This window comes from Neolamprologus brichardi, chromosome 8 (genome assembly GCF_056152115.1).
Source record: "Neolamprologus brichardi isolate AB-2024 chromosome 8, ASM5615211v1, whole genome shotgun sequence".
NCBI lineage: Eukaryota > Metazoa > Chordata > Actinopteri > Cichliformes > Cichlidae > Neolamprologus > Neolamprologus brichardi.
Window position 1 is genome coordinate 27,421,253 of NC_142111.1, and position 22,670 is coordinate 27,443,922.

Genomic DNA, 22,670 nt, shown 5'->3' on the forward strand with positions numbered 1-22,670 from the left:
GTGAAGCGGAGGTTGGCGACGTTGTCCCAAGCAAACTACATTAACGCCAGCACATCCCTCTCTGAGCAGGTCGTGCAGAGTTGGAAAGTCAAAGATACGCTGCGTAAAAACGACTTCTTACCAATGAGCAAACACGGTTCCACTACGTTGGTGCTACCTTCAGCCACACAGCACATATATTTCAGTGATACGTCGCTGCACCATGCTGGATGAAGCACAATTTACTGACATTCCTCTGAAACGCTCGAGGGACGGAGCGTGCTGTCTGGATTTATGGCTTTATTATAAACCTGAAACTGGGCTGAAACATATTTTGGGTAACTGTAAACTTAATATCGCTGCCACACATCACTAATATCACCCACCGCACTCAATAACTGAAACTAAAATGAACAAAACCTTTTCAAAACAAAAACAATAAAACTGGAAACTAAAATTTCTAAATAAAATAAAAATCATAAACTTCAGCGTCTGTGTTTTTTTGTTGTTGGCATGAATGAGCCTCCGTACACCAGCCCACTGTCTGACCTTCATCACTTCAAAGTGTTTAAACAAGCTTCATGACGTCACGGCTCCACGCGGTGCCTCCCCCTGACGTCACGTGGAGTCTTTAGGAGACTCGCGCCGGTCAGTGGCTCAGAGACGGTGTGCGCGCGCGTGTATCAGCATGAGGAGCGCGAGGACGCTGCGGCAGGTCCAGGTGGCCGTGACGGTGCAGCGGAGCCTTCATCACCAGCATCCTCCTGCGCGCTCCGCGGGGATCGTCGGAGCTCCTTTCTCCAAGGGACAGGTGAGAGCGCGAGGACAGGCTCCGCGTGCACTTGTGCGCGTGTAATCCTCCAGCTTCTTCTTCTCTGTCCGCTGCAGTCCCGAGGAGGCGTGGAGGACGGACCGGAGCGGATCCGAGCCGCGGGCCTGCAGAGGCGGCTGCAGGAGCTGGGTGAGCACGGCAGCGGGTCCGGTGACGTCACCGGGAGACTCCAACAGCTGATGACGTTTATTTTTGTGCTTTCATACAGAATCACCTTCATGCAGCAGCAAATGTAATGACAGCAGGTAAAACTGACCGGAAGTTAACATTTGAATGATGAGCCCCCTGTGAGCATCACCGTGGTTACCACGGTGCCTCACAGCAACAAGGGCCGTGGAGCACGTCCACAGACATGCTGTGAGTGGGGACAGATCAGCTCCCACTCACAGCTGTGTCTCTGTGCCCCGCCTCTCAGCCTGAGGCAGCTGAGATGGACTCCACAGGTGTTCTCACCTGTTCACACATCAGGAAGCTCCTCCTGCAGCTGTTAAAAATCATCACCAGAGTGGCAGTTTGCCTCTGCAGCATCTGGACAGATGTTTCTGCTGTCAGGGCTTTTTCCCGGGATAAGAAAGGCTGATGTTAAGTGGAGCGCAGCCGGCCCAGTTAGTTATCCGTGTTGGTCGTTCAGAAACTTCCTGAGTTTCTCCGTTTGTCAGTTAATGTTCATCCAGAGCCGAGTAATCAGTGATGAGGAGATCCAGAAGACTCTTCTGGGTACAAACGTTTGATTAATACATGAGCGCGGTCTGCACCAGGGTATTTTAACCCCGTCCATCAAAGAGACAAAATGAAGCTTTAAAATGTTTCTGCTGATTATTGAGAGCAGTCACTGATTTCCTCCTACACAGAGGATCAGATCATCCTCCTGTGGCCAACAAATTAAACACGGTCCATAAATAAAGTACAACAGCTCAAAAAATCAAAATGACACAAGATCCCGAACAAACAGAGACGATAAAAATAAAATAAAGAAGCTCAGATAGTCAAAATAAAATAGAATAAAAGTAGAAAATATGTCTTTATGATGGGTTTAATCAACTACAAAGTTTACAGTTAGATTCAAACAGCTGTGCAGCTCAGTAACAGCGACAGTGTCTGATTTTTAATATTCAGAAACCATCGAATCGAAACAAACTGGAGGCGGAGCACGCCGGCGTTTCCACTTTCAACAATTCCTCTGAATGAATCTGTGACGTCGGTAAAACATCAACCTTCAGCACAGTTTGAATCCAGAAAAGCTGACCTTCAAATTCAGACAAAGTGTTTAAAGTCTGAGTCACGTAACGCCCCGTTTAAAAAGCTCCGTAAAAATCAGAGTTTGGTGATTTTTCCTTCAGCTGATTGCGAGCACGCAGGTAACAGGTTCACTGATGCAGTGAGTTCAGGGAGTGTAACGTCCTCAGAGGAGGTCACTGTGCACACGCTCAGTTTCATTACTGGAAAAGCGCTGACCTTTATCCACGAACAGCAAACAGTTAGTGTTTACAGGTCCACGTGGGTCAGTGAACGCCTCATTACACTGCCATGTTCTTCCCTGAACGTCTCGCTGTTAATGTTCACACAGAGAGCGTGCTGGGAAGCGCCTCAGCTGGTAATGTTGGACAGTCGGTACGAGGAAACCTGCAATGATCGTGTGTGTGTGCAGGCTGTGCAGTGAAGGATTATGGGAACCTGACGTTCGAGGACATGTCCCGCGACGAGCCCCTGGGCTTGCTGAAGAGCGTGAGGGCGGTGGGTGCCGCCAACCAGAAGCTGTCACAGGCGGTGCGAGCGGTGAAGGAGGACGGGCACACGGCGGTGGTGCTGGGCGGAGACCACAGGTCAGTCCACACAGGAACAGGAAGTCAGGACGTAGGTTCCAGGTGTCGGCTCTCCATCGACTCACTTCCTGTTTGTGTTTTCCATCCTCAGCCTGGCGATCGGTTCCATCCACGGGCACTCTGCGGCGGTTGGGGAGCTGAGCATCGTGTGGGTGGATGCTCACGCCGACATCAACACGCCACTGACCACGTGCACGGGGAGCATCCACGGGCAGCCGGTGTCCTACCTGCTCCACGAGCTGCGCTCAAAGGTGATCTCAGCGACAGAGATCAGCATCACGCCGTCACACAGAATCACTAACCCCTCCCCTTCCTCACCAGGTTCCCGTCTTACCGAACTTCTCCTGGCTGAAGCCGTGTGTGTCCGCCGCCGACGTGGTCTTCATCGGGCTGAGAGACGTGGATCCAGCAGAGCAGTGAGTGCACCTGAGTCCATGCAGAGACTCACCTATTTCTGACGCCCCTCTGACCAATCAGCTCGTCCCGAAGCATTTTGGAGATGATTGAAATGAAATCTCAATAAAAATTCAAAGAAGCAAAAAGCTCTGAAAGGTCAGCGACCTCGCTCTGGTCTGAGGGTCACCAGAAGTGTTTTACCTGCGTGTACCTGAGTGTACCCACCAGCAGGCTCTAATCCTGAGGTTTTCTCCTCCTCAGCTACATCCTGAAGATGCTGGGGGTGAAGACCTTCTCCATGAGTGAGGTGGATCAGCTCGGCGTGGCCCGTGTCATGGAGGAAACGTGTGATTACCTGTCCGCCAGGTGATGCCTGCATGAAGCCATCAAGGTGTGATAGTCTGAGCGAATGTTAAAGATGCTTTGTGTCCTTGAACAGAGGGAAGAAACCGATTCACCTCAGCTATGACATCGATGCCATCGACCCCTCTGTTGCCCCAGCAACCGGGACGCCTGTAGTTGGAGGACTCACCTACAGAGAGGGCGTCTACATTACAGAGCACCTGTGTCAGACAGGTACGAGTCAGAAACTCAGGGGAAAACAAACCCTGCTCTTCACAGTAGAAACGTGTTTACTGTAAGCAGCCACATTAGCTGCTTACAGTAAACACAACAGCTGTCGCTTGGTGTTGGCTCTCGCTGCGGTATCACTTCCTGTTCCTGTTCCAACGCACACTGGTTTAGCCAATCGGTGTATATTCACAGTATTCACTCACTCTGTCTTTGGGGATTAGGGCTGACACTGTCCCGTTTTAGTGTCTCTTATTTGACAGTTAAAAAGTTGGCAACACTATCCTGGTGTTCAGTGATGACGTGTGAACCGTGCTTCTGGGTCCAAACTCTGTGTTTATTAAGGCTGTTGTGTGTTTCACATGTTTTAACAGTTTGTATCTTGTTCTATTTAATCTGAACAAACCCCTAAAAAGTCAGTTATCACTGTCAGCCTCTCTGGTTGTTATTACCGCCTTTCAGCAGCACATTTTACAGCTCAGTGTTTAAACCCTTACGATGTAACTCCAGCAGCAGTATATTAATGACTAACCTCGTATTGTGGATGGATTATCTCAGTTGTTCTCCTGACTGAAGTTTGGTCCGTTTACAGCATCCTGCCATGCGATTGTATTTGTCTCTAACCATCAGGAACCTTCACGTTAACTTTTATCGAGTGGAAAAAGTTAGCGTTCATCCTCCAGCTTCACTGTTTATGCTAACATAGCTGTGTCGCTTCTCTCCTCCTGCTACCCCCCCCAAAAACCCATCTCCACAGAGACTGTGTCAGCTCCTAAACAGACAAAAAACAAACTAAAAACCAGCAACAAACAACTTAAACATTTACAAAGAAAGAACAATACAGTATCCACATCTGAACCAAAGAGTAAAACAGTGAAATGTGGATTATTAAATATTAGGTCTCTCTCCTCCAAGTCTCTGTTAGTACATGACTTAATAATTGATCAACAAATCGATTTACTCTGCCTTACAGAAACCTGGTTGCAGCAGGATGATTATGTTAGTTTAAATGAATCAACACCCCCGAGTCATTCTAACTACCAGAAACCTCGAAGCACAGGCCGAGGGGGCGGTGTGGCAGCAATTTTTCACACCAGTCTATTAATTAATGAAAGACCAAGACAGACTTTTAATTCATTTGAAAGCCTGATGCTTAACATTGTCCACCCCAGCTGTGACTATTTGTCACTGGTTGAAGAAAATAAGAACCCCAGGTTCAGAGAGACAGAGAGAGGACAGAAACAGCTTTAGTGAAGGTTACAAATGATCTTCTTATGGCCTCTGACAGTGGACTCATCTCTGTGCTTGTCCTGCTAGACCTTAGTGCAGCATTCGATACTGTTGACCATAATATCCTATTAGAGCGATTAGAACATGCTGTAGGTATTACAGGTACTGTGCTGCAGTGGTTTGTATCATATCTATCTAATAGACTCCAGTTTGTGCATGTAAATGGAGAGTCCTCTTCACACACTGAGGTTAATTATGGAGTTCCACAGGGTTCAGTGCTAGGACCAATTCTGTTTACATTATACATGCTTCCCCTAGGCAGCATCATTAGAAGACATAGCATACATTTACACTGCTATGCAGATGACACCCAGCTCTATCTGTCCATGAAGCCAGATAACACACACCAATTAGTTAAACTGCAGGAATGTCTTAAAGACATAAAGACCTGGATGGTCTACAGACGCAGCCTTTGGGGAGTGACTGCAGCACCCGACCAGCCGAAGAACTTCCTCACTCACGTTAAAGTCTTTATGCGCCTATAAAATGATCAGAGGAACTGTGTGGTCACATGATGCTGAAGCTTCCTGTCCGTGACGCTGCCTCATTTTCAAACTGAATTAACTCCAAAATCCACAATATGAAGACCAGCTCATTACCCCCACGTGCCACACTCGCCCTCACATAACCAGGAAGTTACCACAAATGCGCTCTTTGTCTCTCTGCAGGTCTGCTGTCGGCGGTGGACCTGGTGGAGGTGAACCCTCTGAGGGGCCAGACTGAGGAGGACGTCCGCTCCACCGTCAGCACCGCCATCGATCTGCTGCTCGGCTGCTTCGGACGCGTACGCGAGGGAAATCACCTGCCAGATTACCGCCTCCCCGAGCCTTAACGCAGGCCTCTCTGACCGTGCCGCACGACACCAGCCCAAAGGGCCAATCGGAGTTCTCCCTGCAAAACTACAAGCCCACAATTCCTGCTGTTTTCTGCCTTGAACCAAAGATGTTGTCTTCCTGTGGGTGGGGTAGTCCATCGCTGATCAGCTGATCGATCGTTTTGTTTTTGATTATTAAATTTATACGTTTGAAGAGTGTTTGTTTCTTTTTTTAAACACGATAAATGGTCGCCATCTTTAAAACGCAGCAGCACGCTGCTGAGGCAATGCTGCCGCCAGAGAATAACGACAGACGCCATTTTCTTACTTCTCCTGGGTTGCAGCAGCATTTTATTCTGATAAGAAACGTGTCTTACATCAGGTCACTGCACAGGACATCATCCAACACACAACAGACACACACAAACAGGAGTGAGGGTTGTCACGGAAACGGCGTGGAGCAGAAATTAGTAACTGTGCTCAGATATAAGCTAACAGGGTTAAAGAGGAGGCGGCGTGCTTTGCTTATCTGGAGTTTGACCTGCAGCATCTGAACGACCTTAAACCACCTCGAACGCTCACGCTATTGGTGGAAACGGGGGTGTAACCATGACGACGGGTGGACAGCGCAGAAAAATCCACTTGGACTGAATTTGTAGATCAAAGAGCCTCAGGTGTTCTGCTTTTCAGAATAAAAGCATGGCAGCTGAAGCGTGGAAGTTTCCAAAATAAAACCCACTTTGTCACGGCTGAGGTAACATGAATCAGATCAGGAGCTCGCGACACGTTTCAGACTTCAAAAAGAAACAGGAAACAGAAAAAAAACGTGCAAACATTTAAAACTTTTAAAAGAGGAATTTTTAAAACGCAGATGAAAAACAGTGAAGAGGCATTCACACGAATCCTGTCAGAAATCAATAAATACGCAGCTCAGTTTCAGCTATGATTGTCTCACAGAACCTCACGATCGATCGTCGGTTCAGATTCGATCGGTTCTTGCTTCTGGTTGGTTCCCGTGATGACGAGAGTAATCTGATTCCTCGCCGTCTTTGTAACAGTCATGAAGGTCAGGGAGTGACACGGGTGACGGAGCGTTTCTCGGTCTGTAGTGTCTGGCTCATCGGAAGAACAAAGAACGCTGAAACGGACGGGCGTCGGTTTAGAGTTCAGAGCTCGTGTTAGCGACCTCGGGCCAAACTCCATTCAAAATTTGTCACATTTAGCGCTCCTTCGTTCCACTCGCTGGTTTAATCGGCAGAACCGTCGATGGAACAGAATTAAATCAATCAGATTTTCTGCTTTTAAGTCAAAGCTCACGAGATTTCAAACATTCTGGATCCAAAAAAAACCCAAAAACTTTATTCGTCTTTAAACGAACCTCTTGTGCAGCGTTCTTTGTTCTCGAGAAGCTTTAGCTCTCAGGCTGAACACCTGGACAGGTACGGACGTCTGAACGTCAGCGTGATTCTCGTTAAAGGAGAAACGAGTCAAACACACACACACACACACACACACGCACACACACACACGCTGTAGAGAAAAATAAGCGTGTTGGATCACATGTGCAGTCACACTCTGCGCCTGCAGGCAGGAAGCAGAGGAGGAAGACGGCTGAGATGGAGGAGGAAGGTCGGTCGTCAGTCGGTCTCGTTGAGGCTGCAGCGCCGCCTGAACTCCTGCCCTCGCTCGTGGATCCATTTGTTCGATACTGCAGGAAGAAAGAGTTTCATCAGAGCCTCGACAAACGGCACGAGTCTGAGCAGCGTGAAGGTTTCTCCGTCTTTACTCGTTTCTGTTTCTCATCAAATCTGAAGCTTTTCATGAAGCTCAGTCAAGTTTGTTTCATCTGAAACCATCAAACACCAAAAATCCCTCCAGCAGTAACGTGAACTGCTGCAAACACACCCAGAAAACATCAAATATTCATCAATAAACACAAACATTTAAAATAAATCAACTCGAACATAATAACAAAGTTTTTAAATGACCCAAAATAGTTTTATATAACTGACAGGAAGTTTGGATTTATTCAAAATTGGCGATTTCTTCTTTTATTTTACTTATTTTTAGAAAATCATTTTTAAAAGAAATTTTTTTTTGTCAATCATCACCAGGCGTGAAAATCTGAAAGTATTTTTACTTTATGATGATTTTGTGTGTATTTATTTTTTACTGTGCACGTGTGTGAATATGGCGCGATGACCTCACCCCACTTGTTTCCCAGCAGCACGGGGCAGGCGGCGTGTCGGGTCCGATAGTCTCCTTCTCCGCTTGGATACAGGTTGTACCAGAACACCGCCGTCCCCTGGAGAAACACGGTCACATGACGTGTCACATGACAGCGCATCAGATTACCTTGTCTGTTTCTGTGATGATGATGATGATGAAGAAAGTGAGTAGTTGAACCTTTTTGGGTTTCACAGCAGCTCCGATGTCAGTGAAGACGGTGGCGCCCCCTGCCTGCACGTCGGTCATCTGCAGCGGGAAGGAGGAGAGCGTGAGCGGCAGCAACACACACACGCACACACACACACACAAACAGCAGCACTGACGTAAAGCAGCCACGTGGCGATCCGGTTCCCCGTGCCCAGCTCCTCGAACGCGTCCGGCTCGTCTTTCTGAAACAGGAAGTACACGGCGGTCAGAGAAATTCATTCACTCATTTTAAAAAACTGAACTTTGTTAAAAGTTAAAATAAATAAATCTACAATACAAATACACAGATTGGATCTATTTCTTTAGTTGATTTTAATGAAATGTGTCCAACATGGATCATATCTGTTATTAATTGATCGTTTTCCATCTTTCAGTAGAAATAAATGCGACAGAAACAGATTCTCATGTATCTGGTTTTATTTACCCGTCCGAAGTCGAAGTGCGGCTCGTACTGTCCCCCCAGGCCGTAGTTAGCCACCTGCATCAAACACAGCGCTTAAAACATCAGAGGCGCCAGACGGTTAGCGGCGTTTGGACTCAGGTGAGGCGTTACCTGCAGGTCCTCGGCCGTCTTCACGTTCAGCCCCGTGACGTCCTCGATCAGCTGGTTGATCTTGTCCACCACGGGATGCTCGTACGCTCCGAGCCAGGCGCTGAGAGGACAGAGAAGACACAGAGTCACCGCCGAGGTCACGAAAACGGCACAAACTGGCGCACAGCGAGGAGACGGAAACGAGGAGGGCGGGGAAACGACAGACAGTTTCTAAAGCAGCTCCTCTATGAAAAAAAATGACATTTACAGAGCTTCACCGCTGACGTTTGTGTCGTTACAGCCAGCTGAACGTTAGAAAAGCATGAAGGAGGAGACTCCGCCCCCGAGACGGTGGTGACCACAGGCTGTAAATAAAGATGGACGCCCCAAAAACATTTATATCATGACTTCAATAAAAGCTGAAGCTGAAACTCGCACGCTCACTGATGGATCCAGGAGTTCAAACGCGGCTTTACAAGTCGGCTTGTGATTGGTCGCTTGTGACAAAGCCGTCCGTAGCGCTGCACGTGCGGCGTCCATCGTTACAAACAGCCTGTGCTCCGCCTGGCCCTGAAGCGAGTGGCGTCCAGCTCTTACCTCTTGGAGACTCGGTAATGGGCCGTGGTCAGTTTGCCTGTGTGAGGGACATGCACCGTGGCACGTCTGAGCTACTCCCAATTATAGGTTAATCAGAGAGACAGAAAGAGGACAGAGAGGACAGACAGAGGACAGAGAGGACAGAGAGAGGACAGAGAGAGACAGAGAGAGGACAGACAGAGGACAGAGAGGACAGAGAGAGACAGAGAGAGGACAGACAGAGGACAGACAGAGGACAGAGAGAGACAGAGAGAGGACAGACAGAGGACAGACAGAGAGAGACAGAGAGAGGACAGACAGAGGACAGACAGAGGACAGAGAGAGACAGAGAGGGCAGAGAGAGAAAGAGAGGGCAGAGAGAGACAGAGAGAGGACAGACAGAGGACAGAGAGAGACAGAGAGAGGACAGACAGAGGACAGAGAGAGACAGAGAGAGGACAGAGAGGACAGACAGAGGACAGAGAGAGACAGAGAGGGCAGAGAGAGGAAGAGAGGGCAGAGAGAGAAAGAGAGGGCAGAGAGAGACAGAGAGAGGACAGACAGAGGACAGAGAGAGGACAGAGAGAAGACAGACAGAGGACAGAGAGAGACAGAGAGAGGACAGAGAGAGACAGAGAGAGACAGAAAGGACAGAGAGAAGACAGAGGAAAGAGAGAGGACAGACAGAGGACAGAGAGAGGGCAGAGAGAGACAGAGAAAGGACAGAGAGAGGACAGACAGAGGACAGAGAGAGGACAGACAGAGGACAGACAGAGGACAGAGAGAGGACAGAGAGAGGACAAAGAGAGGACAGAGAGAAGACAGAGAGAGACAGAGAGGACAAAGAGAGGACAGAGAGAAGACAGAGAGAGACAGAGAGAGGACAGAGAGAGGACAAAGAGAGGACAGAGAGAGACAGAGAGAGACAGAGAGAGGACAGAGAGAGACAGAGAGAGGACAGAGAGAGACAGAGAGAGGACAGAGAGAGACAGACAGAGACAGAAAGGACAGAGAGAAGACAGAGGAAAGAGAGAGGACAGACAGAGGACAGAGAGAGGACAGACAGAGGACAGACAGAGGACAGACAGAGGACAGAGAGAGACAGAGAGAGGACAGACAGAGGACAGAGAGAGGACAGAGAGAGACAGAGAGAGGACAGAGAGAGGACAGAGAGAGACAGAGAGAGGACAGAGAGGACAAAGAGAGGACAGAGAGAGACAGAGAGAGACAGACAGAGGACAGAGAGAGGACAGAGAGAGGACAAAGAGAGGACAGAGAGAAGACAGAGAGAGACAGAGAGGACAAAGAGAGGACAGAGAGAAGACAGACAGAGGACAGAGAGAGGACAGAGAGAGGACAGAGAGGAAAGAGAGGAAAGAGAGGACAGAGAGAGACAGAGAGAGACAGAAAGGACAGAGAGAAGACAGAGGAAAGAGAGAGGACAGACAGAGGACAGAGAGAGGACAGACAGAGGACAGAGAGAGACAGACAGAGGACAGAGAGAGACAGAGAGAGACAGAAAGGACAGAGAGAAGACAGAGGAAAGAGAGAGGACAGACTGAGGACAGAGAGAGACAGAGAGAGACAGAGAGAGGACAGAGAGAGACAGAGAGAGGACAGAGAGAGACAGAGAGAGGACAGAGAGAGACAGACAGAGACAGAAAGGACAGAGAGAAGACAGAGGAAAGAGAGAGGACAGACAGAGGACAGAGAGAGGACAGACAGAGGACAGAGAGAGGACAGACAGAGGACAGAGAGAGACAGAGAGAGGACAGACAGAGGACAGAGAGAGGACAGAGAGAGACAGAGAGAGGACAGAGAGAGGACAGAGAGAGACAGAGAGAGGACAGAGAGGACAAAGAGAGGACAGAGAGAGACAGAGAGAGACAGAGAGAGACAGACAGAGGACAGAGAGAGGACAGAGAGAGGACAAAGAGAGGACAGAGAGAAGACAGAGAGAGACAGAGAGGACAAAGAGAGGACAGAGAGAAGACAGACAGAGGACAGAGAGAGGACAGAGAGAGGACAGAGAGGAAAGAGAGGACAGAGAGAGACAGAGAGAGACAGAGAGAGGACAGAGAGGACAGAGAGGACAAAGAGAGGACAGAGAGAGACAGAGAGAGACAGAGAGAGACAGACAGAGGACAGAGAGAGGACAGAGAGAGGACAGAGAGAAGACAGAGAGAGACAGAGAGGACAAAGAGAGGACAGAGAGAGGACAGAGAGAAGACAGACAGAGGACAGAGAGAGGACAGAGAGAGGACAGAGAGGAAAGAGAGGACAGAGAGAGACAGAGAGAGACAGAGAGAGGACAGAGAGGACAAAGAGAGGACAGAGAGGACAAAGAGAGGACAGAGAGAGACAGAGAGAGACAGACAGAGGACAGAGAGAGGACAGAGAGAGGACAAAGAGAGGACAGAGAGAGACAGAGAGGACAAAGAGAGGACAGAGAGAAGACAGAGAGAGGACAGAGAGAGACAGAGAGAGGACAGAGAGGACAAAGAGAGGACAGAGAGAGACAGAGAGAGGACAGAGAGAGACAGAGAGAGGACAGAGAGAGACAGAGAGAGACAGAAAGGACAGAGAGAAGACAGAGGAAAGAGAGAGGACAGACAGAGGACAGAGAGAGACAGACAGAAGACAGAGAGAGACAGAGAGAGGACAGACAGAGGACAGAGAGAGGACAGAGAGAGACAGAGAGAGGACAGAGAGAGGACAGAGAGAGACAGAGAGAGGACAGAGAGGACAAAGAGAGGACAGAGAGAGACAGACAGAGACAGAAAGGACAGAGAGAAGACAGAGGAAAGAGAGAGGACAGACAGAGGACAGAGAGAGGACAGACAGAGGACAGACAGAGGACAGACAGAGGACAGAGAGAGACAGAGAGAGGACAGACAGAGGACAGAGAGAGGACAGAGAGAGACAGAGAGAGGACAGAGAGAGGACAGAGAGAGACAGAGAGAGGACAGAGAGGACAAAGAGAGGACAGAGAGAGACAGAGAGAGACAGACAGAGGACAGAGAGAGGACAGAGAGAGGACAAAGAGAGGACAGAGAGAAGACAGAGAGAGACAGAGAGGACAAAGAGAGGACAGAGAGAAGACAGACAGAGGACAGAGAGAGGACAGAGAGAGGACAGAGAGGAAAGAGAGGAAAGAGAGGACAGAGAGAGACAGAGAGAGACAGAAAGGACAGAGAGAAGACAGAGGAAAGAGAGAGGACAGACAGAGGACAGAGAGAGGACAGACAGAGGACAGAGAGAGACAGACAGAGGACAGAGAGAGACAGAGAGAGACAGAAAGGACAGAGAGAAGACAGAGGAAAGAGAGAGGACAGACTGAGGACAGAGAGAGACAGAGAGAGACAGAGAGAGGACAGAGAGAGACAGAGAGAGGACAGAGAGAGACAGAGAGAGGACAGAGAGAGACAGACAGAGACAGAAAGGACAGAGAGAAGACAGAGGAAAGAGAGAGGACAGACAGAGGACAGAGAGAGGACAGACAGAGGACAGAGAGAGGACAGACAGAGGACAGAGAGAGACAGAGAGAGGACAGACAGAGGACAGAGAGAGGACAGAGAGAGACAGAGAGAGGACAGAGAGAGGACAGAGAGAGACAGAGAGAGGACAGAGAGGACAAAGAGAGGACAGAGAGAGACAGAGAGAGACAGAGAGAGACAGACAGAGGACAGAGAGAGGACAGAGAGAGGACAAAGAGAGGACAGAGAGAAGACAGAGAGAGACAGAGAGGACAAAGAGAGGACAGAGAGAAGACAGACAGAGGACAGAGAGAGGACAGAGAGAGGACAGAGAGGAAAGAGAGGACAGAGAGAGACAGAGAGAGACAGAGAGAGGACAGAGAGGACAGAGAGGACAAAGAGAGGACAGAGAGAGACAGAGAGAGACAGAGAGAGACAGACAGAGGACAGAGAGAGGACAGAGAGAGGACAGAGAGAAGACAGAGAGAGACAGAGAGGACAAAGAGAGGACAGAGAGAGGACAGAGAGAAGACAGACAGAGGACAGAGAGAGGACAGAGAGAGGACAGAGAGGAAAGAGAGGACAGAGAGAGACAGAGAGAGACAGAGAGAGGACAGAGAGGACAAAGAGAGGACAGAGAGGACAAAGAGAGGACAGAGAGAGACAGAGAGAGACAGACAGAGGACAGAGAGAGGACAGAGAGAGGACAAAGAGAGGACAGAGAGAGACAGAGAGGACAAAGAGAGGACAGAGAGAAGACAGAGAGAGGACAGAGAGAGACAGAGAGAGGACAGAGAGGACAAAGAGAGGACAGAGAGAGACAGAGAGAGGACAGAGAGAGACAGAGAGAGGACAGAGAGAGACAGAGAGAGACAGAAAGGACAGAGAGAAGACAGAGGAAAGAGAGAGGACAGACAGAGGACAGAGAGAGACAGACAGAAGACAGAGAGAGACAGAGAGAGGACAGACAGAGGACAGAGAGAGGACAGAGAGAGACAGAGAGAGGACAGAGAGAGGACAGAGAGAGACAGAGAGAGGACAGAGAGGACAAAGAGAGGACAGAGAGAGACAGAGAGAGACAGACAGAGGACAGAGAGAGGACAGAGAGAGGACAAAGAGAGGACAGAGAGAAGACAGAGAGAGACAGAGAGGACAAAGAGAGGACAGAGAGAAGACAGACAGAGGACAGAGAGAGGACAGAGAGAGGACAGAGAGGAAAGAGAGGACAGAGAGAGACAGAGAGAGACAGAGAGAGACAGACAGAGGACAGAGAGAGACAGAGAGAGGACAAAGAGAGGACAGAGAGAGGACAGAGAGAGACAGAGAGAGACAGAAAGGACAGAGAGAAGACAGAGGAAAGAGAGAGGACAGACAGAGGACAGAGAGAGGACAGACAGAGGACAGACAGAGGACAGACAGAGGACAGACAGAGGACAGAGAGAGACAGAGAGAGGACAGACAGAGGACAGACAGAGGACAGAGAGAGGACAGAGAGAGACAGAGAGAGGACAGAGAGAGGACAGAGAGAGACAGAGAGAGGACAGAGAGGACAAAGAGAGGACAGAGAGAGACAGAGAGAGACAGACAGAGGACAGAGAGAGGACAGAGAGAGGACAAAGAGAGGACAGAGAGAAGACAGAGAGAGACAGAGAGGACAAAGAGAGGACAGAGAGAAGACAGACAGAGGACAGAGAGAAGACAGAGAGAGGACAGAGAGGAAAGAGAGGACAGAGAGAGACAGAGAGAGGACAGAGAGGACAAAGAGAGGACAGAGAGAGACAGAGAGAGACAGAGAGAGGACAGATAGAGGACAGAGAGAGGACAGAGAGAGACAGAGAGGACAAAGAGAGGACAGAGAGAAGACAGACAGAGGACAGAGAGAGGACAGAGAGAGGACAGAGAGAGGACAAAGAGAGACAGAGAGAGGACAGAGAGAGGACAGAGAGAGGACAGAGAGAGACAGAGAGAGGAAAGAGAGAGGACAGATAGGACAAAGAGAGACAGAGAGAGGACAGAGAGAGACAGAGAGGAAAAAGACAGGACAGAGAGAAGACAGACAGAGGACAGAGAGAGACAGAGAGAGGACAGACAGAGGACAGAGAGAGGACAGAGAGAGACAGAGAGAGGACAGAGAGAGGACAGAGAGAGACAGAGAGAGGACAGAGAGGACAAAGAGAGGACAGAGAGAGACAGAGAGAGACAGAGAGAGACAGACAGAGGACAGAGAGAGGACAGAGAGAGGACAAAGAGAGGACAGAGAGAAGACAGAGAGAGACAGAGAGGACAAAGAGAGGACAGAGAGAAGACAGACAGAGGACAGAGAGAGGACAGAGAGAGGACAGAGAGGAAAGAGAGGACAGAGAGAGACAGAGAGAGACAGAGAGAGGACAGAGAGGACAGAGAGGACAAAGAGAGGACAGAGAGAGACAGAGAGAGACAGACAGAGGACAGAGAGAGGACAGAGAGAGGACAGAGAGAAGACAGAGAGAGACAGAGAGGACAAAGAGAGGACAGAGAGAAGACAGAGGAAAGAGAGAGGACAGACAGAGGACAGAGAGAGGACAGACAGAGGACAGAGAGAGACAGACAGAGGACAGAGAGAGACAGAGAGAGGACAGACAGAGGACAGAGAGAGGACAGAGAGAGACAGAGAGAGGACAGAGAGAGACAGAGAGAGGACAGAGAGAGACAGAGAGAGGACAGAGAGGACAAAGAGAGGACAGAGAGAGACAGAGAGAGGACAGACAGAGGACAGAGAGAGACAGAGAGAGGACAGAGAGAGACAGAGAGAGGACAGAGAGGACAAAGAGAGGACAGAGAGAAGACAGACAGAGGACAGAGAGAGACAGAGAGAGGACAGAGAGAGGACAGAGAGGACAGAGAGAGAGACAGAGAGAGGACAGAGAGAGGACAGAGAGAGACAGAGAGAGGACAGAGAGGACAGAGAGAGACAGAGAGAGGACAGAGAGGACAGAGAGAGACAGAGAGAGACAGAGAGACAGAGAGAGGACAGAGAGAGACAGAGAGACAGAGAGACAGAGAGAGGACAGAGAGAGACAGAGAGACAGAGAGAGGACAGAGAGAGGACAGAGAGAGACAGAGAGACAGAGAGAGGACAGAGAGAGACAGAGAGACAGAGAGAGGACAGAGAGACAGAGAGGACAGAGAGAGACAGAGAGAGGACAGAGAGAGACAGAGAGAGGACAGAGAGAGAGACAGAGAGAGGACAGAGAGAGGACAGAGAGACAGAGAGAGACAGAGAGAGGACAGAGAGGACAGAGAGAGGACAGAGAGAGACAGAGAGAGGACAGAGAGAGGACAGAGAGAGGACAGAGAGAGGAAAGAGAGAGGACAGATAGGACAAAGAGAGACAGAGAGAGGACAGAGAGAGACAGAGAGGAAAAAGACAGGACAGAGAGAAGACAGACAGAGGACAGAGAGAGACAGAGAGAGGACAGAGAGAGACAGAGAGAGGACAGAGAGAGACAGAGAGAGGACAGAGAGGACAAAGAGAGGACAGAGAGAAGACAGACAGAGGACAGAGAGAGACAGAGAGAGGACAGAGAGAGAGACAGAGAGAGGACAGAGAGAGACAGAGAGAGGACAGAGAGGACAGAGAGAGAGACAGAGAGAGGACAGAGAGAGGACAGAGAGAGACAGAGAGAGGACAGAGAGAGGACAGAGAGAGACAGAGAGACAGAGAGAGACAGAGAGAGGACAGAGAGAGAGACAGAGAGAGGACAGAGAGAGGACAGAGAGAGGACAGAGAGAGACAGAGAGAGGACAGAGAGGACAGAGAGGACAGAGAGAGACAGAGAGACAGAGAGAGGACAGAGAGAGACAGAGAGACAGAGAGACAGAGAGAGGACAGAGAGAGACAGAGAGACAGAGAGAGGACAGAGAGAGGACAGAGAGAGGACAGAGAGAGACAGAGAGAGGACAGAGAGAGACAGAGAGAGGACAGAGAGAGGACAGATAGGACAAAGAGAGGACAGAGAGAAGACAGAAGGAGGACAGAGAGAGACAGAGAGAGGACAGAGAGAGACAGAGAGGAAAAAGACAGGACAGAGAGAAGACAGACAGAGGACAGAGAGAGACAGAGAGAGGACAGAGAGAGACAGAGAGAGGACAGAGAGGACAAAGAGAGGACAGAGAGAGACAGAGAGAGGACAGAGAGAAGACAGACAGAGGACAGAGAGAGACAGAGAGAGGACAGAGAGAGACAGAGAGAGGACAGAGAGGACAAAGAGAGGACAGAGAGAGACAGAGAGAGGACAGACAGAGGACAGAGAGAGACAGAGAGAGGACAGAGAGAGACAGAGAGAGGACAGAGAGGACAAAGAGAGGACAGAGAGAAGACAGACAGAGGACAGAGAGAGACAGAGAGAGGACAGAGAGGACAGAGAGAGACAGAGAGAGGACAGAGAGGACAGAGAGAGACAGAGAGAGACAGAGAGACAGAGAGAGGACAGAGAGAGACAGAGAGACAGAGAGACAGAGAGAGGACAGAGAGAGACAGAGAGACAGAGAGAGGACAGAGAGAGGACAGAGAGAGACAGAGAGACAGAGAGAGGACAGAGAGAGACAGAGAGACAGAGAGAGGACAGAGAGACAGAGAGGACAGAGAGAGACAGAGAGAGGACAGAGAGAGACAGAGAGAGGACAGAGAGAGAGACAGAGAGAGGACAGAGAGAGGACAGAGAGACAGAGAGAGACAGAGAGAGGACAGAGAGGACAGAGAGAGGACAGAGAGAGACAGAGAGAGGACAGAGAGAGACAGAGAGAGGACAGAGAGAGAGACAGAGAGAGGACAGAGAGAGGACAGAGAGACAGAGAGAGACAGAGAGAGGACAGAGAGGACAGAGAGAGAGACAGAGAGAGGACAGAGAGAGGACAGAGAGAGACAGAGAGAGGACAGAGAGAGACAGAGAGAGGACAGAGAGGACAGAGAGAGACAGAGAGAGGACAGAGAGAGACAGAGAGACAGAGAGAGGACAGAGAGAGGACAGAGAGAGACAGAGAGAGGACAGAGAGACAGAGAGGACAGAGAGAGGACAGAGAGACAGAGAGAGGACAGAGAGAGACAGAGAGACAGAGAGAGGACAGAGAGAGGACGGTCACTATCCACACGCTGCAGTCAGGGAGGCAGCACGAGTTTCAAACGCCACATAAGGCCACTTCATTAGGTACACGTGAAGTTAAAGAGCGCCAACAAGGTGAAGAGGACATGGAGTGCACGTGGTCAACCTTCAGGATGTTTGACAAGCTGCTTTAGCTCCTCCCACCTTCAGACAACTTTCCTCTGATTGGCTGCCCCTCACAAACAGAAGGTTATGGGATCGATATTCTGCCATAATTGAATCTGAAAATAATCTCAACCTCAAGTTGATGTTTTACTTATGAAGTAACTACACCAGCGTCATACACAAAACACGCAGTAATACTGCAGTACCTGCCGTAGTTTTACAGTAACTACTTTAGAAAGTATTTCTGCGAAGCTGACGCACTGACAGGTCAACATACTGTCTGACTTCAGAACTTTATTTTGAAAGGTTTGCAGACGCTTGTTATTTTACATAACAATGTGCAGGTAACAGTGAGAAGCACAGGTATGAGACACGAATCCTCCTGCTGCCTCCACGAAAACGTTAAAGCGACATCGAGAGTCTTAAATGTTTGACTTCCTGTCCCCGAATGAGCAAAGGAAACAAGCGGAGGCTCGAATCCCGGCGAGAGCAGAGCCAGAGCCTGAAAGCAGACGCATTAACTGTTCCTTCAGCGTTACAGGACCTTCTGGTATCTACTCTGATGTGGCCTTTTACACCTGCCCAGGTGGGACTGATTGAGCTGATGACAGTTACAGCCGAGCCTGTCTCTCTGTGCTGCAGCGCCCCCTGGTGGGAGGACAGAGGTAAAACCAGCTGTTTTACTGGATTTTATAAAACTGAAGTCTTTTATGTTTCAGATTGTTGGGGAGCGTCAGCTGTGACGGTTGGAGGCTGTAAGTCTGTAATAATAATCCCGATTCTTCCTTCTGTGACGTTTAAATTCCACTTTGGAGGAAGGAACATTTTATTTATTCGTTTGTTTGAAGCGACTCGTTGCCTTTTCTGCTCTCACCGGGACGGCCGCCATCACAGAGGGGGGAGGACAGGGTGGTGTTGGGGGCAGAGAGGTGAGGTCCACCCCGCGGACGCCGCCTCCTGCCCCGGCAGCTCTTACCTCTTACTGATGCGGTAGTGGGCCGTCTCCAGCACGCCGGTGACGGGGTTAGAGATGGTGGCTCGACGGAGCTGTGGAGCCAATCGGCCGACAGTTACAGGCAGACACAGAGCGACGCCCGAAGCACCGACTAACGCCGACCGACACCGACGGAGGAGCCGCACCACACAGCCGCACAACGGACGACCTCGTGATCCTCTCCACCCACCGCCCGCCCGTCACCGTTCTTCATCGCTCACTGACGAGGCTCAAACTACAGTTTTGGCTTTAAATTAATTTTTTCAGTTTTAGACGTTTGATCCTGATTTTGTGGGCGTGTATCAAGAGGTAGGGGCGGGGCATAGATTAATGATTGACAGCACCCGTGTCACGGGGTTACAAGTTAAAAATGAGCACTTGGGTCACAGACAGCCGCCGCTCGCTGACGGGCGCCGCCGGCCAACAGGAAGCAGTTTGTGATGATGGATGTTTGAAAGCTGCACTGAGGTGTGGACGGGGGTTCTTTCTAATCTCAATATAATTATTTCATTTCTCTACAGAGCTCATCGCGGCTTAACGACAGCCAATCAGATAACAGCATTCACTGTTGCCGAGGTAAATTTTGTGCATCCACACGACAGAAACATTGACCTGAGTTTCTGCTCGCGCGGCTCTTCTTCACTGTAAACCGTGAACAACAACACGACCGATCGCGGTTACCGAGCAGCAAGCAGGCGTAACCGCGACGACATTCAGCCACAAAAACTGACAGTTGAAGCTCCGCCTACTGGACGAGGGAAGTAATCATAAACATGTTTCCATAAAAACTGTAATATACAGCGACTTAACGGGGAGCGATATTTCTGAATACTGACATTTAGCCCCGCCCCTCGCGTTGGTAAAGCACTAATGGCGTCCGACCCCGGATACGCTCCGCAGCAGCGCGTGAGTTAAAGGCGCTCGGACTCACCCTGGGCTTGGCCAGCTCTTTCACCTTCTCCAAGTCTTTCTCCGACACGATGTCGTGGTAGCGCACGATGTGCGGGCTGTCCCACTCGTCCTCCTGCTTCACCGGGCCAATCACGTACCGCGGGTGCCGGTTGTTGTCATAGTAGCGGCAGTAGAGGCGGCTCTGCCTGCGGGGAGTCTGACAGGAAGCAGAGGTTGAAGTGACGCCGATGAACGACTGTCAGAGGTGCGCTTGTTTCGCTCGCCTCACCAGCTTGACGCCTTGGCCGCGGCACAGCTGCTCGTACTTCTTCCTCTCAGTCAGGTAGTCGTCTTTGCTCTCCCTCCTCTGCCTCACCTTGCTGTCCTCCTCCTTCTCCTCCACCTTCTCCACCTTCTTCTGCTTGGCCAGCTGGTACTCAAAGTATTTCAGGTTCCCGTTGGCTCGCTGGTGCGTCGGATCTAACGGGCAGGAAAACAACGAGATAACCAAATCTGCACATTTGTCTGAAGATGTGAGAAGAAACTCAGCTTTGCTCCTTTTCTAACTCTTTAAAACGACAGCAGCGTGTCTGACTGAACTAAAGCGCCGTCTGCAGGTACCAACCCAGGTCCAGCAGCCTCCTGGTGAACTCCAGCGCTCTCTCCAGCTCCCCCTGCTGGTACACGGAGTAGCTCAGGTAGTCGAGGACGGTGACGGCGTCCATGGCGCGGGACGTCTCGCCCTGGTCCAGCTGCCTCAGGGCCTGAGCCATCCACAGCTCGGTGTGGTAGTAATCCGCCTCCGAGTACGCCACCTTCCCGAGGTCGTAGCAGTCGTCCACGGTCAGAGTGCTCCAGGCGGAGGAGGTGGAGGAGGAGCCTGAGGAGGCGAGAGAGAGCAGGAGCATTTACACTCATGTTCCTGTTATTGAAGCTGCACGGGTGAATTTGACTTTCAGACACGACGAGAGCTCAGAAACATTTATTCTCCTCCTGAGCGTCTTCTCTGAACTCGGACCGCCCGCTCTGTCCTGTGAGGCAGAGCAGGTGGTTCACACACCTGGGAGCTCGCCGGTGGAGATGGCGTTGGTGTCCAGCTGGTAGGTGTCCTGCAGTCTCATCAGAGCTTTGGCAGCGCCGGTCTGGTCGTCGTCGTTGGGGAAGTACTGCCTCTGGATGGTGAGGTTGGAGATGAACACTGAAACACCACAGAAGAAGAAGGAGGAGGACAATGAAAACGATTCTGTCCTAACGTCCAGCAGCTGAATGATCGGATTTCTGCGTCGCACCATCGGACACGTCGGTGAGCACCAGGCTCTCCAGCTCCGCCCACTCCGTGTTCAGCCTCTTCATCAGCTTGAAGGCGTTCACCGGGTGACCCAGGAAGCCCTCGGGGTCCTGAGTGGCAGCTGCCGAGAGGACGTCCAGTTTGTCTGCCCACCTGAACACACACGGCATGCTTACACACCTGCACAGGTGAGAGTGTGTCGCAGATCATGACAGCAAAGTAAACCTAGGAGGCGGAGTGTTTAACGGCGAGCGGCGACACTCACTTTTTGATCTGCTCCAGTTTGCTCTCCTCCGCTCGGATGTAGTCCTTCAGCGAGGTGACCAGGTCCTTCTCCGTGAACAGCAGGTCCGTCATGTGACCTGCGAAAAAGAAACCACCGCTCACACGCGCTCAGCGGGACCTCCACGCTACGATACAGAGCGGCTAAACTCACCGATGGAGGTGAAGAAGTCGTGAGCTGAGCAGGAAGTGAAGACGAGGAAGTGGATTAACCACCACCCACAGAGCGCCATCGTACCTGCACACACGGGCAGAAACCAGGCGTCAGTGCTGACATCACACCAACGCCATGTTGAAGCGTTACAGGTACTGATACTGAAGTCAGAGCGCTCAGCACACAAACACATCAAGACACGCCCACACGTCACAGGTTGAAGCAGCGACGTGTCTGAAACGTGGCGTCGGTGCTGCTGAGGAGGAAGCCGTCATCCTGTGAGTTACACAAGCGGAGCCAGGAGAGGACAAAGAGGAGTGCTGAGCTCGTGCTGAAGAGCATGAAACACACACACACACACACACACACGCACACACACACACACACACACTCTGGCCCAGTGACAGGAAGTCCCAAACCAGCAGACAGCCAAGAAACCAGACGCCACTTCCTGTGACTGGACGCTTCTGCTTAAAGAGCTCCATCTGCGCCTCTCAACAGGTCAAAGTTCACCTGCAGGGCTCTGCAGCTGGGGGCCAAAGGTCACCAGGAAGTCTCTGGAAGGCGAGGGTGAGACCCTGAACGAGGCGGAAGCAGCTTTGCATGATTCAGACTCACAGTCAGCCTTCTTTGACTGAGTCTCAGCTCGCTGAACACCTGACACACCTGCAGCGGTGCAGCTTTGTGACGTCACACAGGTCCAGAGTGGAGAAGGCTGTCTAAACTGAGTGTTTGGAGCAGCTCTGAGACAGTACGTGACCGGAAGTGAGGCCGGTCACGTCACTTTTACGACCACACAAACCCACCGAAGCCCCCTTTACTGTGACTCACCTGTGCTGGGCTCACCTGTGCGCAGTCTCGCTGACAGACTGTCTCTGTTCAGGTCAGAGTAAAGAGTCTGAACCGTAGAAGTTTCTGGATAACCGGAACCGTCGCCTCTGTCAGCTTCCGGTGAGGACCGGAGGGTTTCTGCTCTCACCGAGTTTGTGTCCGAGAACAGCTTCAGCTTCAGGCGCAGCCTCGTCTCAGCGATCCTCACAGCCAGGCTGGCAACACAAACCTCCTCCTCTTCCTCTGACGACGGCGCCGCG

General features: G+C 50.7%; 2 protein-coding genes across 4 annotated transcripts; one reads left to right on the forward strand and one right to left on the reverse strand.

The window, feature by feature from the left end:
- Nucleotides 1-609: 609 nt before the first annotated feature.
- On the forward strand, nt 610-5,922 carry arg1 (arginase 1). The gene is made up of 8 exons (XM_006793297.3): nt 610-790; nt 868-940; nt 2,460-2,634; nt 2,726-2,885; nt 2,956-3,050; nt 3,292-3,396; nt 3,470-3,606; nt 5,559-5,922. Exons 1-8 carry the CDS (start codon nt 668-670, stop codon nt 5,720-5,722), a joined length of 1,032 nt encoding a protein of 343 aa, XP_006793360.2. The 5' UTR covers nt 610-667; the 3' UTR covers nt 5,723-5,922.
- A 101-nt stretch (nt 5,923-6,023) lies between these two features.
- Nucleotides 6,024-22,656, reverse strand: LOC102795770 (prolyl 4-hydroxylase subunit alpha-1-like). Of its 3 annotated transcripts, none has more exons than XM_087845040.1 (15): nt 22,426-22,656; nt 21,580-21,663; nt 21,409-21,505; nt 21,145-21,323; nt 20,916-21,053; nt 20,481-20,735; nt 20,145-20,335; nt 19,896-20,072; nt 18,947-19,017; nt 8,694-8,793; nt 8,565-8,618; nt 8,257-8,322; nt 8,111-8,179; nt 7,913-8,009; nt 6,024-7,412 (listed from the first exon to the last, which is right to left on the reverse strand). In XM_087845040.1, the coding sequence occupies exons 2-15, from the start codon at nt 21,656-21,658 to the stop codon at nt 7,342-7,344; spliced, it is 1,644 nt and encodes a 547-aa protein (XP_087701166.1). In that variant the 5' UTR covers nt 21,659-21,663; nt 22,426-22,656; the 3' UTR covers nt 6,024-7,341. The 3 variants fall into 3 exon arrangements, with proteins under 3 accessions (XP_087701166.1, XP_087701168.1, XP_087701167.1); XM_087845042.1 differs by having other exon boundaries at nt 22,411-22,656; XM_087845041.1 differs by having other exon boundaries at nt 21,145-21,296; nt 22,411-22,655.
- Nucleotides 22,657-22,670: the final 14 nt, after the last annotated feature.